This window comes from Pyxicephalus adspersus, chromosome 5, assembly GCF_032062135.1.
Source record: "Pyxicephalus adspersus chromosome 5, UCB_Pads_2.0, whole genome shotgun sequence".
Lineage (NCBI taxonomy): Eukaryota > Metazoa > Chordata > Amphibia > Anura > Pyxicephalidae > Pyxicephalus > Pyxicephalus adspersus.
In genome coordinates, this window is record NC_092862.1 from 36,709,636 (window position 1) to 36,728,131 (window position 18,496).

General features: G+C 38.2%; 1 protein-coding gene across 1 annotated transcript; it reads right to left on the bottom strand.

Annotated features, from left to right (window-relative positions):
• Window positions 1–1,166: 1,166 nt before the first annotated feature.
• On the bottom strand, window positions 1,167–17,985 carry SDCBP (syndecan binding protein). The gene is made up of 9 exons (XM_072411154.1): window positions 17,833–17,985; window positions 12,083–12,144; window positions 9,285–9,363; window positions 8,685–8,785; window positions 7,710–7,871; window positions 6,795–6,970; window positions 5,996–6,167; window positions 4,286–4,377; window positions 1,167–3,646 (listed from the first exon to the last, which is right to left on the bottom strand). Exons 2-9 carry the CDS (start codon window positions 12,131–12,133, stop codon window positions 3,592–3,594), a joined length of 888 nt encoding a protein of 295 aa, XP_072267255.1. The 5' UTR covers window positions 12,134–12,144; window positions 17,833–17,985; the 3' UTR covers window positions 1,167–3,591.
• Between the last annotated feature and the right edge of the window lie 511 nt (window positions 17,986–18,496).

Sequence of the window (18,496 nt, forward strand, 5' to 3'; positions counted from 1 at the left end):
CATGCTGATATACTTTATTTAAAATAATGTTGCAGTATATAGGTTGTATTTATGAATGTGCATGGTGGAAGTTTAATTGTTCCTAACATACCATGCGGGCTACATTCCTTCATAGTCATTATTATATTTGCCTCCAAGGGCAGATTCAGACCTGCCTGAAAACTGAGAGATCCTGCATGGCTCCCCACAGCTGCTACATTGGCAGGCACCCATACACTCACACCACAGCAGTGAAACCAGTGTGTCTGCACAATGACAGCTGGCAGCAGTGAGTGGTACAAGGTACATTCCTTATGCAGTTGTTGCAGGGGGACATTACCATGTAGCATCTTCAGAAAGACAGCAGTTCCTGGCATGAAGAAGTAGTAAATGCACCACACCAGTGTGAATTCTTACTGTTCCTTTTATCTAATGCGAATCAGTCTGAAGACAACAAACTCTTGCCATGGCTAATTTTAGCTCTACACTCTGTAAAGGCTTAGTTCATTCTTACAGTATTTGAAAATGCCTAGAAATATTTGCATATAGCAGTTGTGCACATGTTTCTGTATGGATTTTAATTAGTTTATCAATCCTCTCTTTTCTGCAGGGAGCAAATAAATGAGCCATTACCCATCGGCAGTTGAAGGGTGGGTAAACTACTAATGTGAAGATTCAAACAGGGATAATTTTACTGCCTTACATGACACATTAATAGACACTGCAGAGAATCTACACTTTGGTTTATAAAATGCAATCATTACAATATGGAACAGCAAGCATGTAAAATAAAAGTGATAAAATGTGCTTACAGAACATTACTTTGTATTATCCCTTTAGAAAGCAAAGTCTGCCATCTACACACTAGTGATCATTTGGCTCAAACTTAGATGAAGTAAAAAAAAAAGTGTAAATATGTAGTCAGGCAAGTGGATAGACAACTAGGTGGCACAGATGGTAAATGCCAACCCTTAAACAGGTACTGTATACGGAATTGAGAATTGTGGACACATTAAGGGAGTGTTAAACCATCTACATTTTCCTGGTGGACTTGGATATAGTAAAACATCCCTCAATGTTTCTTTTCCATGTGGCCAAGCACATTTTGTACTATACAAAGCCACTTATCGCTCAGTGCTGCTTCCCTGATCTTAAAATAGAAGTATCAAAAAAAACTTTTGGGCCAATTTTTGTGTGAACCAGGTAGATTATTTTTTATTACAAAATTTTTGAAACAAAAGCTTTCTTTAAAATCACACCAACATTGTGTGGTCTACAGTTTTATATCTTGTGGAGAACACAAAATGTCAGTGATCTCACATGTTGAACTTTACTTGGGCCACATGACTACTTGCCCTGTTGGCAAGCAGAAGTTCATTTTTCATTTGCTTAGCGCTACAATGTAACATGCATGCCATACTTTATATACTGAAGTACTATTGCTTATAGCAGATACAGAACTATAGAAACATATTCCATGCTTTACCTGAGCAACCGTGAGCCAGGACTGGAAAAGCATTGCATTATTTTAGTACAGATATTACTATACCAGCAGTATCACATTCTGTGCTGTAAGCATGTAAAGGATAACTACATCCATGAAAATTCATGTTTTTTAATATGAAAATACATCAAATGTTTTTGCAGGACTTTTACAACTCAAAAACAGAGTTTATATGAAGTAGTCAAAGCAATTTGTCCCATAACACTGGCCTGTGAGTGCCATATGGCCTTTAGTTACCAGTGTCGCTGTTTGTTTGTATACCTGCTGCAAACTTTTCTGCATGATACCAAGCAGCATCAACATCATTTATAAAGTGGACATGTAGTTTAGGCTGGACATTCTACAATGAACTATAGATGCAGCCAAGCCATCCTCTACAGCTGACTTTTTGTATCATAAGATTCTGCATATTGCATGCAACTATGGCTGGGGCTATAGTTCTAAGGTTTGAGCATTTACCTGCAAATGGTTTTGGGGTGTTTTTGCTTCATTCTCTTTTGCACAGGCAGCTGCATAGATTAGCATCAGCATATTAATCCCTCTACACAACTTCTAACTTGTGTCTGCATATTCAGTATGACAGGCCTCATTGGAACTGAAAAATCCATCAATTTTGGATCAATTTTTATGTTGCAGTAAGACTACAGAGCTTTAAAGGAGCAAGAAGATTAATTTACAAGATTTCAGTTCTTTTCCATTTCCATGGCCTGAACTATTTCTGTAAAAACATTCTAGAAATTCACTCAATTCTGTCTGTAAGTGGCCTTATAAGGATCCCTAACAATTATTATCTACCACAAGCCTAAGCCTTGGAATCTTTTTAAAGACTGACAGTAGAGAAAATGCTGCATCACAAAGTGTGACAATGGTGGGCTCTGCAGGAAGAATTGTAGAAGATGCTACATTAAAAAGAAATGTTTTGTGGGTTTTTGAATTTTTTGAGTCTAGCAAACTATTGCATGGTCTGTGGGAGTGACTTGACCTATTTCATAAAAAAATAAAATCATCAACCATCCAGGAGGCACTTTAGAGGTTATTGCTATACAAAACTAAGTAAACACTTGATCCCATCTGACATTTTCACACTATACATCTAAAGTGCCAGAATGAGCTGCTCCCAACTAAACTTGTCTAGGAGAAAATATATAACCTTACATATACTTTAAAATGTAGCTTTGATTCCCTGCTTTACAGGTTTAAGACAAGGTGCTAGTGCATCTAAAGATCTAGGCTAAATATCTACACATAGGCTTATAACCATTACAAAGGGAAACATTGACCGTTGCCTCCAGCCTATAATAATGTAGACCTTTGCCAACTGCAATAACCACTCACTCAGTAGGGACATGACCATGAAGCCAATTTATTAGCAGAGACAGAAGAATGAGAGTAGTTGCCATCATATATATGCATTTGCAAAGTCAACATAGCTCCTATCTTCTGATTTCACAGACTTTAACCAAAGATGTTCCTCTGGACAAAGGTGTAAGGTCAAACAAAATGGTCTTTTGTGCAAAGTGAATGCATTTAAAATAATCCCATCTTACTTTCATGGATATAGATTTCCTTTAAGTATAGAAAACTACATTGCACTATTGTGTTATCTCTTTAATAACCTATAACATATATAAAGCAAGATGGCATGCAAGTTAAAGAAGATTCATACATAGGAAAATAGCTCTCACATAGAATAGAAAAATTACAGCATTTTATCAGATACAGTTACATGTAAGAATAGTGCATCTCTTTACTAAACCAGCGGTATATTCAGAACAGCAGACAGCTAGAATCAGTTGGTACATATCAGTTTTGTATATCAGGATAGTATTACATAATTTGATTCATCATTCAGCTTGTACAGCATGTGATATGACAGCTTGAAAACAGGTAGTTGATTAAATGATAATTGCACAGCTCTCTAATTATTAAAGTTTTGTTAACATATAATACTGTACAGATTCAGTTGCAACAGGTTTTGCTGTGATGTACAATGCCAGGGTTAACATGCAGTATTAGGAATCCTGCTTAAAGAAGAAACTCCGCTGTCTGCTTCATGTAAAATAAGTCCTTGCTTAGCCAAGGATCTATATCAAGGAAGAGGCTGCATATTACACCTCAGGAACAGAGTGATCCATTAAGCTCTTTAAGACACTTGAAGCCATTCTGTTGGAAAAAAATGTATACAAAATTAATGTTTTTAAGAAGTTAGCAATCAGTTTAGCGAGTCATTCCTACACTTAAACACTACAGTAACTCCAAATTAGTGTTTACAAAAAACACACAAAGTTTTCCCTTGGCTTTTCTTACTTGTTTACCTGAAAGTGGAACTAAACCAATCGATTTGACAGTTTCCAAAAGTTAAACTTTTATTAGATATTTTTACCATTTATAAGGTTATCAAATCCATAATTAAACATATCAAACTTGTTTTCTAAAGGTAAAGTCTGCTTAATACCATGAGAAGTGTATGCTAAATTCTAAGCATGCCTCTGGTGATGGCATAGACACCAGTGTGCATATAACAGCTCTGAACTGAGCCCGCAAATGACTGGTGATCATAGCGGCCAAGATGGATTTGTCTCTGGTGAGGAGAAAGGTTTAATGAAGGTTTAATAAACATGCAGCTGTGCCCTAAAATTTAAGAATCCTTCACTCACTTCAGAAACAGGCTCTAATGTATGATAGTAATGTCCTGTAACTATTACATTCTGTAGGTCAGTTGTTTTGTTGTACATGACTCACTTGTTAATGTATATGAGGAGCAAGAAAGTAAAGTCGCCTATAGGAAGACAATTCACTCACCTCTTTACCATGTGCTCAAAGATGAATGCGGGCATTACAGTGAGGGTAACCACATTTGCAGAAGAGGACAGTATTTCTGCAACTTGGGAATCCTGAACAAACACAGAAATACCAACTAGTTTAAATTCAGAGAAGCACAACAAACATGCAGTACATCTGGTTTAGCACATGCAGAGACATGGAACAAAAAAAAAATTAAAGAGTTTTAATTCGTCAACAACATTTAAATGGCATAGACATAAATGAATAGGTACTGAAAACTAATATTTCATTGCACAACCTTTAGAGGCAGTTACTGCTAACAATTGATTACCGAGAGTAGCTCTCTGAGATTTCTGTGCCTGCCTATAGGTAATTCAGCCCACTCTTTCCAAACAGTTCCATCTGTGTCCGGTTTGAACTTTGTCTTCTCCAGACAAGGCAGGTTTTTGTTTTCTTCTTCTTCAAAAGATATTCAACAGGATTGAAATCAGGGCTCACAGACAGGTTCTTCTAGCTGTTTTTTTTGGGTCATTTTTCTGTTGGAGGATCCATGAAATGTGACTGAGCCTTCAGACATTAGGCAGATTTCACTCTAGAATGTCTTTAAAGTCTTGAGATTATAAATTTCAGTTCTGTATGGGGTATCTGGAGTGTCTGGATTCATCAAAGAATATATAAAACATAACCAAGCCCCCTCCATGTTTCACAGTAGTTATATTTTTTAAAGTATTATTTTTTTTTCAATTGTGGACATAGAGCTGATGTAACTTGTATGATGTAAGTGATGTAAAAAATGCTTCAATTGTATCATCATTTTTCAAAAAAAAAGGAAACACCCATTGGGCCTGTTTATTAAAGCTCTCCAAGACTGTAGAAGATAGATCTTGAGGGAACGTGGGTGATACAGCAAACCTGGAATGGATTTCTTGAAATCAATTTGCTGTTGGCAAATGTATTCAATCCTGAACCAGTTCTATTCGAGATTTGCTGGATCACCCAGCTTCTCCGATGATAATCTATCTTCTACAGTCTTGGAGAGCTTAAATAAATCAGGCCCATTGTGTCAACAAGCATTGTTGCCTTTCAATATATATTTTTGCAAATTTCTGTTTAGCTTTGTTTAGATGTTTCAGAAGTCTTTTTGGATTTTCTACTACAACCACTGTGACTCACAAAGCAAGAGATGGTGCAATCAGATGGACCTTGGATTTCTGCTTACATCCTTGACTTTTGTCTACCATTCTCACTATCTATATGCCATTTCTGTGGTTGGTGTTGCTCTTGTGGCTGTGTCTACGTAGGTTGGCTACAGTCCCATAAACCTTAAACTTCTTAATATTTGCAATGGTTGTGAAACGAACAGAAATAGTACCAAGCAACAGTCCCTTAATTTTCTCCAATTTTTTGTAGGGGTACCAACAGATGTGTCCAGGCCATTTTGATATATCTTGGTAGAATAAGCATTTATTTATCTTTTTATTTTATCTTATACTCAATTTTTACACCTGTTTGCTTTACTTAATGACATAGCAAAGACATGAAGGTGTAAATGGAACAAATATTAATTTTTAATGGGGGTACCAACTAATTTGTCTGGTCCAAAACTTGTCTATGCAAATAAAATTGTAAAATATATTACTGCACACAAACACAAGAACAAATACATTTGCAAAGTCTGCAGAGTCTGTATCTGAACAAATGGATTCCATTTCATAGCATTCAACATACCTTTAATCCAATGACATTCTGGCCATTAATTTCACAGAGATTGTGTTCAGTGAGAAGTCCATTCCTTGCAGCAGAACCGTCTTTGACAATAGAAGTTATTTTTCCATTTTTGAAAACAAATCCAACATGTCCATTGCTGTCTTTGTGCATTGTAATAGTGCGTTCAAATGGTCTGCAAAACACACAACAAGGGTATTGTAAAAGCACAATAGACTGGAGTCTTTTAAAGTCTACCAAAGCATCCTCCAGTTCTCCAGGACACAGAGTGTGTATGGTTGCTAAATGTAACTCCTCCAGCACAAGTCAAGATCATAGGGCTAGTATTCTGCAGGTGGTTTGACCATTATACAACATGTACAAACAAGTTTAGAACACAGACTTCATGTACACAGCTTCATCCATTCTACAAATGAAAAAAGATGTTATCCCTACCATGTTTGCTTTAGTGTTAATTTAAAGGTTTCATGCCTTCAACTCCATTGCAGCACACACACCCTTTAAATGTGCATTTGTTTGGGCTGAGATGATCTATGTGTTAACATATAAGGAGTGACAAGTTTCCCTTATAAAATACATCAGAGGTTGTTTAGTCTCTTCAGCCCTCAAGTTCAGAAAACCAAACAGGCTACACACAACAAGCTTTCATTTTTAACAATTTCGATTGCCAAAACATGAGGGACATAACATTGTAAGTTAAAGGTTTAAATGACTAGGTCAACAATCTGCATTATCTTTGGTTCCATAAAATAAAAGTGCAGAAAACTATCCAGCTTTCTGCAGGAAATACAAATGTACCAACCTGTCTCTAACAACCATAGAAATCCTGTCTCCGGAAACCTGCTTGAGGAATTTATGGGACTTGTCTGAGCTCCAGCCAGCACAGTTTTCACCATTGATTTGCAGAACTTGATCCCCAAACTTTAAGCCAACCAAAGATGCTGGAGAATTTGCTTGAACCAGCTGAACAAAAACACCCTAAAATACAAAATACTATTTAGTGCAGAAGTGCTGAATGTCGACAGAGATACAACACTTTATGTGCAGTACATACAAGCTAAAGAAACAAAAGTTTTTAAATATTATTGAACATCAATACTTTTTCCTGAATGTGCAGGGAAGTCACTAGAAAGACACAATAACTCGCTGCTTGGGTAGTGATGTAAGAAAGTCTGTGCATGGAATTTCCAAAATGTGTACATGATTAACAGGAACTGCTCTGGATTATGTAAACTGTTTTCAAAAAAGAGTTTTTAATTGCTCAAAGAAAAAAAAGTAATGTTTGACATATTTGGTGTCAATTCATGAAATCAGAATTTCGTTTTACCGGCTTTGCTGAAATCACTAAATACACATTTACACAAGAGGTTGTGAGCATAATAGGAGGAAAACATTTCATTTTCTTCGCTCAGATCAGTTCTATTTAATAGTGACTATAAATGTACAGGCATTTAAATAAAAACCTCTTAATGAGAAGTGTCAATAGGTTGCACGAGGACACCTATCTTCAGGGACTTCCATTTTTTACTGTTCTACGTTGGAAGCTATGTACAAATTAAATATAATGGTGTGGTTCCATGTTTAGAAATCACAATACTCACATTGATCAAGAAACAGATAGTAACTGCTCTCAGATATTATCCATAAAAATAGGTCTTTCCCTGAAGTGGTCAGGCTTATGAACCTGACAAATCCCAGAGAAAAGACAACAACTTACATTGTCAATAGATTTAAGGCGGAGACCAATCTTCCCATCCTGATCCTTACACAAGATAACTTCTCTGATTCCTTGTTTTATTTCTGCTCTGCGAATCCCAACATCACTTCCACTGATGGGAGCAACCATGTTGTTTACAGCTGATGGTCTTGCTACCTGGCGCTAAACAACAAAATATGTGCACAATCAGTTTCAACGAAAAGAACACATATTATTATTAGTATTGTATATTAGAGCTGGAAACATTAGGACAGTGTCCTATACTTATCTATAGAAGAACTTTGAAAGAAAGTGTTGGATGAAATACCACTTTTGAGCCAATACACACAGGGATAAATAATCTATCTGACTTCCGAGTTTATCAACAACTGTACCTGAGCTGTGAATGACCTAAACTTCATTAACCTATTTCGGACAGCCTTTATATTCCCAACTCATTTGAATGTGAATAAACACCCACTGACATAAGCCCTAACGCTGCCTATAGATAGAAGTTTTCCCATCACATTCAGTCCCAGTGATAACACACTGACAGGGGTTCCAACCTTTCTCTGGTCTAACTAGTCAGGTGGCATTTCGTAAAAAACCATCATTTCCAGGACTGTTCATCTCCTATGTCTCACTATACTTCCAATAATTCCTTGCCCTGACCCCCACCTTACTACAGGATACAGTGGTAGGGTGGCAAGAGAAACCAATGAGCGCAGAAGGAACACAGCAGAAGAAGTGTCATCCACAAATTTTTTTGTGTGTTTGAGGGACATTTGCTTTGGTTGGTTTGCTAGTACTTTTTTTTGTTTTGTTTAAAAACAAACATGAGTAAGCCACAAGGTCACCTTACAGGTGACACGTTTTAAAAAGCAAGTTTCAGGTATATTTTAAAGGTATACATATTTATTATTGTGGTCCTTTTAACAAATAAATAAATAAAAAGCTATGGATCTGAAGAACATCAAGAACAGAGTATTGACTTACCCCATCTACAGGCACCATAGACATGTTTTTGTGGATTTCATCCTCACTCAGGCTTAATCCCATGTACTGAGATAGCTCTGGATACAGTTTAGGATACAAACCTGCCCAAGAAAACACAAACATTTAAATCAGAGGAAGTTTGGGCAAAACCAGAAGAAATCCCCAATAAAAAAGTACAAATATGCAGCCTTTAACTTTATCCAGGACACCAAGAAAAGTGCCGATATGTGATGCTACCTTTCTGCAAGGGTTACGAAACCTGGATATTAAGATTGTAAACTCTTGGTCAAACAAGGATTTTCAAGAAGTTACATATCATGTAACTATCATGTACTTCTAGGTGCATAAGATTACCTAACCTGTCAAATCATCCCCACTTCCTCATCTACAGAATAATACAAGAGGATTTATAGGTGGTAGATCTATAGGTAGGAGCAGCAGAAGAAAACTTTTTTCTATAATAAATACAATAAAACAAAAATATGATATTAGATTTCAAATGACAATGCAGCATTCTCCTTCTTATTAGCTGGTAAAGATATTCTGACCCACATGCCCTGTATTTTAAAGGCTTTAAATATGCAGATGCTGTGTTCATACCTCCATGCTGTGCTGCAGGTGCTGATGCCTCGGATAAAATAGCTGGATTGGCTGGATTTGTTGCAAATGCTGTCTGAGCCTGTAACAAAATTTTAAAACATAAAGTACATATTAATTAAGAAGTTAAAGATTGATTTGGTAGCAAAACCAGAAAACAGGCTATCACTACACTTGTAATGTCAGGGTACTGAAACAAAATGGATATTAAGATTTGTGAACGTTGTAAAGAAGGTAAAACCGCTGCCATGTTAAAGTACCCATCCAGTGTTCTCCCCAGCCCCTTTTAGCCAGGCACATAACCCGGCACGTTTCAGTAACCACCCAGCTGTTTTTGGGTGGTTACTGATAAGTTGGGTAACAACAGAGGGGCCTAAATTTTTTTCTCCACCCAGCTTAAAAAAAACTTCTGGGTTGAACACTGCCATCGGTGTTCTCCAATTCGGATTAACAAACGTAATACAGGTTTTATTTTCCATCCGTCACCTCTAGTTAGCTTCACCCTTTACTTTAGACCTTTACTTTATGTCAGTGAATGTGATGAAAAAGTGTGTAAGGAGAATTATTTTTTGGGGATAATAAGTAAAGTCCAAACACAATGAAACTTTCCTAATAAACCAGTCTGCATTAAGTAAAAATAAAAATAATAGAAATGCATTAAATACAAAAGTAGATCAGAAACCTAGAGAACCTACAGAACTGATGAGTTATCAAACTGACAACCTAAATGAACATAAGGCTGTAAAACATGGATGGGTTCCGGTCAATCATTCACTATAACCTGGACAATATACTGCTGATAAGGAAACATTAATTATTTAAACCCATTGGATCTAATGGAAGGGCCACAAATAATCTTTCTAATGGTTCTCTTTACCTATCCCAGTGGACCATGGGAATACAAACAGACATTATGTATATGTGCATACAAAAGCCATACTCAGTTATTCAAATGACGTCTTGGCTTGCTTCCATTCCCTTTCTTGCAACACAAAAAAATACACAAAAGGTCCAAGCCATTTATGGGTCCTCTTTTCATTAACAAAAAATTAGTATTCTAGGAAGTGATTTTTGGTGTGACATGAATATTAAAAAAAAAGGGTATTGACAAACTAATTTACAGAAAACCAGGACCAAACAAGAAGAAAAATAGGTATGTTAAAAGAAAATACGTTAAAGAGACCCTGTCCTGATAGAAATCTATAGAATGATATTACTGACTTGTTATAGAAGGTCCAATCACCACCCACAAGGTTTTCATTTACATTTTACTACTCATTAATATGACACCAGTATGGGCATATAAAGTGCTAACAGTTTCCCAGTCCACTGCGTTAAAATAAACAGCAAATGTAAACCAATTAAGCAATGGCCATTTCCATATTTCTATTCTGATCAGTTCCTTTCAAAACCATCTTTTATAACTCAATGTACACCCATACTGCTGATTATAAATCTTTAAACCACAACATGCACTGCTTAAAGTGCTGACCGATCCCAGCTAAAAGGCGTGTCTTTATAAAGCAAACATTTGTGAACTGGTAAAAGGTAACACACACACACACTTTAAAATGAATCGGAGGAGGCACGGCTCCTCTCCTGTTTCTACGAAGAATTAAACTAGAGAATATAATAAAGTGAGATAAAAAAGAAGCAGCATATATGTAGTACATCACTTCACATGTAGGCAAGGGAGCTTGTAGTTTGTCAATCCACATTGGATGAGAAATTGTTATTCAGTTAGACACATAAAAAAAAAAAAATGTAACATAGATTTGGATTCTCCATATTTACAAGCAATCTACATTTTACAAATCAACACTAATTAATATATCGTGAATTTCTAGAGCATGTTGCAGAGCCCTGAGCTAGTGCACTGATCCGCCCCACCGAGGGCTCACTCTACTTCTGTGAGGGATATCAGAAGCACCAATGAAATGTTATCAAGCAAATCATGTGAAAAAGAAATCTAGAGCTCCACTTGCTAGCTGAACAAAGAACAACATTATTTAATATTAGATTGTAAGCTCTTCTAGGACAGGTACTCTCCTTCTGCTGTTTCACTGTCTGTATGTCTGTCATTTGCAACCCCTATTTAAAGTACAGCTCTGCATAATATGTTGGTGCTACATAAATATTTTTATTATTAATATTGGACCTGTGATCCATAAAGCATTATTTCTGATATTCTTGCATTTTTTATCTCCGGTACACCAAGTAATTAACTGCATACAGCAATATATTTCTGCTGAACATTATACTTTGACTTGCTGTTGTGAGTCTGGACCCCCCACAAGGAGGTTCAATAATTCAATATTTACTATTAACCTGCCGAATGAAAAAAAGAAAGGGAACTTTTTACAAAATCAAGACACATTCCACTTTATTCTATGTTTTAGCACCCCCATGTCAAATGTTTGGGGATCTTCCCACCTATCTTACCAGAAACAACAACTGACTTTTAGATATAATGTTTAGGTCCCTACAAGTTTCCAGAGCAGCTTAATGGTTGCTCTGGAAATTTCTACAAGCACATATGGGGTAAACATCCAGTCCTGGTTAGACAAGAATGTAGCATGCTGGGACAAGCATTAAAGCTGAGGATCCCCAAGTCATGCAATCTGACCTAGGAATGTAATGCACATTTCTCCAACCTCATTCAAATGCAGAGATCCAACATTCCCGGGCTTCTTTTCCAACAGCCCACCAGAGGATTAAGCTGTGTCTGCACTACCAAGAATAGAGAAGTTAAGTAAACTTGACAACCAGAGAACCAAAAATAAGGCAAGTTCCAGATATACCTGAATGACTTTGTCAACTTTCAAGTCTTCTAGAGATGGATAGAGAGACATTGTTCTTATTCCTATAAGAGAAAAAAAAAATACTGTAAATATATTAAAAACACATTACAATCACTCTAAGAAATTCTAAGTATTCTAAGTACTGTAAGTATTTTGTGTCTGTTGACCGATAAAGCGGAACTAAACTGAAAGGATCTTGCAGACCCCTCGATCTCACTTCTTTCCTCGATTGGGACCCACACCATTCTGGGATTGTTCTTGGTCTGGGTGTGGAGAAAGCACAGGCGCTGCCATAGTGAGTTTTCTTATTACTTCCCATGGCTATGTCACCCAATCTCCCACTGCACAGGTGCGAGATTGGGTGACGCAGCCTGCGGAAAAGTAAAATGCTCCTGCTGTGCATGCCCAAGAATGAGCATATATAGAAGGAGCAGCCAAGAGACTCCGGGGATGCATGATGTAGGTATCCCAGGAGGCTCTGCACTCCCATTCAGTGTGGACCGCCGCGGCAATCAAGACATAAAGGGGCTGCACCTTTTAAAAAAAAAAAAAAAAAATGTCTACTTTATATAAAAGGGTTATTTATCCTTTTATGTAAAGTAAAAACTTTGAGTTTAGGTCTATTTTAAATAACCCAGTGGCTATTACTAGGGTATTTTTCATTAAACCTGCACTTTTTTTTTTTTTTTTTTTTTTTTTTTTTACACATAATAAAATATATTACATCTACTGAGAAAAAAAATAAACACTCAGCTGCTTCTCATGTAGAGAACCCTATTTGTCATTGATGGGTTTATCACAGGCCAAATAAAAAAAGTTAGAGAAGTTAGCACAAGTATAGAGTGTGAAGCTCACAAGAGGCTCCATTTATAAAACAGGGAATCTGTCATTCCCTCAAACGTTCCTTTGTGGGAATCAGTCGCTGCCAGTAAAACACATGGACCTGGAAGATTTTCACAATGGAATATTTGATTTACAGTTTAATATATTAGTATAGTATAAACTGAGCCCATGGAGTAGAAATAAATTGTGTCAATATCAGAAATTGTTTTACTGATTTTGCCACAAAGTACAAAAATTTTTTTCCAAAAATTTTAATTTTGCATCTAGCATTCACTTGATTTAGAAAGAGAAGCAAAAGCCGGGCAACATCACTGTTTAATTTTAGAAATATGCTTAAAAAGTCATGAAAAAAAAAAAAAAAAAAAAGATAACGTGACTACATGAGAAAAAAAAAACCTAAGTCGTAAAGAAGAGGATTAGCTGGTCAGATGATCTGTGGTAGATGACAGTCATATGATAGTCACAAGGACTCAAAAATCCAACATATTCCATCATAGCCATTTACACAATCTGCTAATTCCCAACATTCTGCCCAATAGGTAGATTCACCTCACTGGAACAAAAACTAGTAGCATGTGTCCTTATTATCACAATACAATTTTCTTTATTTTTATAGTATGTGTGCACATCCCAAGTTTAATGTCAGGACATTCAAGGAAAGGCAACAATCATCTAACATTAATTGCCCGGGCAACATTTGGGAGCTTGCAGTATATACCTTTGGATTATTATATTTGGAAGAAAATGTCACCACATCTGAGCTCATTTCCTGTTATGACAAATATAGAGATAAGGTTAAAGCTGTGACCACGGCTCATGTCTGAATCCGGAAATATGTACTAAAGAACGGGTGTACAGTGGTGCTGGATAGTTTGTGAACCCTTTAAAATTTAATTTATTTATATAAATGTGACCTAAAACAGTCATGAAAAGTATGTGAAGAAAATCTAGATAAACAAATGAAACATAAATGATATTCGGTGATATATTTATTGAAAAAGAAATGATCCAATAATATATCTGTGTGTGGAAAAAGTAAGTGAATCCTTGGAATAAATAATGCGAAGGTGAAATCAGTGAGTCTGGTGTTTTATAATCATTGGGATGACAATCTGGTAATCTGGTGTGAGAGATCTGGTTTTATTTAAAGAATGAGGATCCAGCAGAGATCACACATACAACACGTTTGTGAATATTTATCATGGCTCAAACTAAGGGGGTGTTTGAGGACCTCAGAAGAAAAGTTGTTTATGTCCATAAAGCTGGAAAATGAATAACAGGCCACTGTCTTCTTGTGTTTTTGAGATAATTTTAAAGGGCAGTATATAGTTTTAGTAATGTTTTGAAGACATGAATGTTGATTGAGGTTAGCACTTTGGCCTTTGCAGTGTTAGGTCCCAAGTACGAATCTCGGACAGGATTATCTGCATGGAGTTTGCAGGTTCTCCCCGTGTTTGCGTGGGTTTCCTTTGGGTTCTCCAGTTTTCTCCCACATTGCAAAATCATGCAGTTAGGTTAATTGACTTTCCCGCCCAAAATTGACCTTCGACTGTATTAATGACATAAGACTATAGTAGGGACATTAGATTGTGAGCCCCTTTGAGGGACACCTTGTGACATCATGATGGACTTTGTAAAGCACTGTGTAATATGTTGGCGCTATATTATGTAAAAAAAAAAACTGCACTGGGCCAAGATATAGTTTGTAACGTACCTGTCACATTGGTTCATTACATATGCAGGGCTAATAAATAATTATTCTTTACTGATTCCTTTCAAAATCTGATGAGCCAGAGGAAACATGGTGCTTAGTGTGGCTGAAACCTTAGCTGAACAGATGTGAGGTGCAGATCTATAAACCTCGGTACCTACCCACTAGATCAGCACTCACTGAACACACACTTTGCTTTCCCTTTAGGCCGGTATCACACTTAATGACATGTTTCATGCCCACTTCCTCATCTCTGTTTAGCAGTCATCCTGACACATAGGGATAACCATGTAACTATTTACTTATATAAGGATATTTCACTAAAAGCAGCCAGCTCATATTGCCCTGAATACAATGTTATTATGTATCTCAATATATGAAAAACTAAAAGCAGCCAGGCTGTATTTTTTGATTTACTCATCAGACACACAACACAAATACCCGTATAGCATGAGAATCTAATCATGTTCACCTATACACATGTGTTATTCTCCAGCAGACTAGAGCTGAGGTCTTTATAGCTCTCATTTCTGATCTGTAAAGTGACACACATAATGACAGTGGTGTCCCAATACCTGGAGAAGTCATAAAATGGAACTATACAGAAGACGGAACAAATGCTGAACATTGCAGGGAGAAGGAGGCAAAGCTGGAAATGAAGAAATGTGACGGTGGGTGTCAGTATGGGCGAGTCACTCCATCTCACTATCAGCTCCCTATAGGCGTTGCATTGTTTTGTTTTAATCTGTAAATCGCTTTCAAGCCAGAGGGAATTAACACTGGCCTGTCTACCCACAATGCATTGCACACATGACCAATTATTTCAGATGGCCATAAACTTGTAGAATAAAGATCACAGATCCAGCAGAATGCTGAGCAGACTACAATTACACAATACTATCTACGGGACTGGGATCATACTGGGGTCTTTAAATTTTTTTGACAAAATATGTAATCCCATAGCCATCTCCCATGTTTTATATACGCTGAAACAGAAATTATTTCTCATCTCCAACTGATACCTAAACTTACCAGCTGCAATGTCAGCCAGCCAGTCATAGAAACATACCCTATGACTTACCAAACTGCAGAATCACAGAACAACCATCCTCCTCCCAACATATCTGTATTGGGGGACATGGCCAAGAAGTGGTCTGACCAATCTGGAAATGTTTATAATATATTTCTGAGCATTTAATTTGCAGTATATATAAAACACAACATACAAAAACATGCTACAAAGTGAAGGAAATGGAGCATAGGAGGAAGAAGCAGAAAAGAGGTGAGTCAGATCAGCGAATGGAAACTGAAAGCAGAGTGATAGATAAACCCATTGTTCTGCTGCTTGTAACTTTCACTGTCCAGTCACAGTACTCATTGGGCTTAGGGGAAGTGGGTTAAATGATCCTGGTCATCAGTACAACATCTAGTTCCATGTTAACAACACATTTTAACACTTTTGAGGTATATTATAAAAAGTGGTGTGTACTGAGGTGTAAAAAAACAAATAAAAAAAAAAATTCAACATATTGCACTTTTCTGAACTTTTTTCCACCTTTAAACCAGAATGGAGTTGGTCTTCTAAATATTACAAAGTAAAACCAACTCCACAATCTGATCAGTCAATAATTACAATCTCTACTGGGGACTTGTTTTATCAGCTCTTTTAGAGCAGTGGTCCCCAACCTTTTGGAATTCACGGACCACTAATCTCCTGGACCACGCATTCGCGGGGAGTCGTGTCACTCAAAAGGGAAGACACTCCCCCTGAGTGACATCATAATGCCAGAACACACCCACTCTCCTATCACAGGTCTGAGCCTGTCCGGAGACACAGCCCGCCCACTTCCCTGAGCCTGCGATCCGTACGGGGGACATGGTCCGCGGCTCTGGCTGGTGCACCCCCCTAAGCGGGTCCTTCTCCTGATCCCGCCGGGAGGTGCACCAGTCAGAGCCGCGGCCCACCTGTCAGATGGACCAGGGGTTGGGGGCCCCTGCTTTAGATCACAAGGGTAGGGTACATTCATTACTAAAGAAAAAAAAAATTTGGAAGTAATGGACGCCTACAACAACACTGCCATATCGGGGTACCACATAAGCCAGACAGCTGATGCGTATTTTATTCCTAAAGAGAACCCGTTAGTGACCTCCAGATTGTTTTTTGACTGTTTCTCTATTTGTACAGCAGAGACCCCAACAGTCCCTGTCCTTTACACACAATGGAAAGTGAGGGGTAAATCTCCTCAATGACTCCATCATAAACAATGTGAAAAGGCTTTAAAGGTGGAACTAAAGTCACACTTTGAACTTTAGCAATTCAGGCATGTGGTTATTGCAGAAAGGTGACAGGTGATGTCTATTCTCAGTGTTGAATCCAGAATTTTTTTAAACTGGGTGGGAAGAAACCGTAGCCGGTGGCAGTCCCAGTATTGTGATCCAACTCATTAGTAACCAACCAAAAACAGCCGGGTGGCTACTGAAAAGTCCCGGGTGATGGGCCCGGCTAAACTGGGCCGGGGAGAACATTGATTCTGTAATAACACGACTTACCTGCCCGATCACACCAGAAATATGTGAAACGGCTGAGCCGCGCATGTACAGCATCAGCTTTGGTTGCCAGGAAAACCCGGCATTCCCCTGCGTGTGCCGGGGATGGATAAACCTACGTCACCCCAGCACAACCAATCAGGATGGCCAAAGAGCATCGCTGGGCAGAACAAGGCAGAAAGATGGCAGCGCCCAGCAAAGGGAGCGCAGATAAGTAAATGATACAGGGTTTAGTTCCTTGCAGCAACGGAGAGGGGATTTTAATTACTTCCTGTTGTGTTTTGGAGGAAATTTCCCCACTGGACCAGAAATAGAAAAAAACATTCCCAGTTTGTCTAACAAAGTATTGGCTGCAGTTTCCTTATAATGTGGATGAAGTTTTATTTCTTGGCACATGGAAGCCATTCCAATACTCATCAGATCCTGAAGGGAGCCGGTAAGCACCCAGCCAGGGATTGGAAGCCCCGGGTGCAGAGCAGACAGCCTCCAGCTCTCCCCCGGCCCCGGGTGTGTGGTAGGATGAATACAAAGCCCCACCTGAAGTGAACTACGTCTGCGCACCAAACAGGCCGGTACCCCCCGCACAGAGGAAAGTGTAATTAGACGGGAGGGCAGCCTGCCCGTCACACCGCACTGGACGGGCACGTACCTGTGTCACGGGGCTCCAATATCACACCGGAGACCGCTACTTCTCTGCTGCTATGGCCGAACACCGCCTGCTTGGGAATGACGTCACAAGGCTGCGGTTTCACTAAAGACAAAGCGAGTGCCGGGGGCGGGGCCAGGGAAGGGGAAGATACGTCACTCAAGAAAACAAGACTCGTGACTTCTGCCTCAGGGATTGTGTCAGGGATAGAGAGGGACGGATGGGAGGCGGGGTCTGTCGTCTTAGTACACGCCTACTTCTTAAAAGACTTTCATTCCTGGTTGTGCCGTCACAGCTGAACGCACAGCGGTTGAGCCATTGCATATATTTCCAATCACGTGGGCTGCAGCACGCATGTCATCTTCCGCTACATAGCTGTATATTGTCATATTGTCACCATGGAGATCAGTTACAATAATTCTCCTGTATTCTGGGACAGTGGTCACCAACTGTACTAGCGGTCCACAGAAAAATGTTGACATTATGCATTTTTTATGTGTTATTAATAATATTTAATATAATAAGAACTAAAATAATAAAATCCTATATTCTGAATGACAATTTTCGCCTTTATATTGCACTAAATTCACGAACTGTACTAGAGACAGAAAAACAAGGGAGGCGCAGTGTGACGTCAGTGTAGTGTTAAGTTGTATGAGGTAACTGT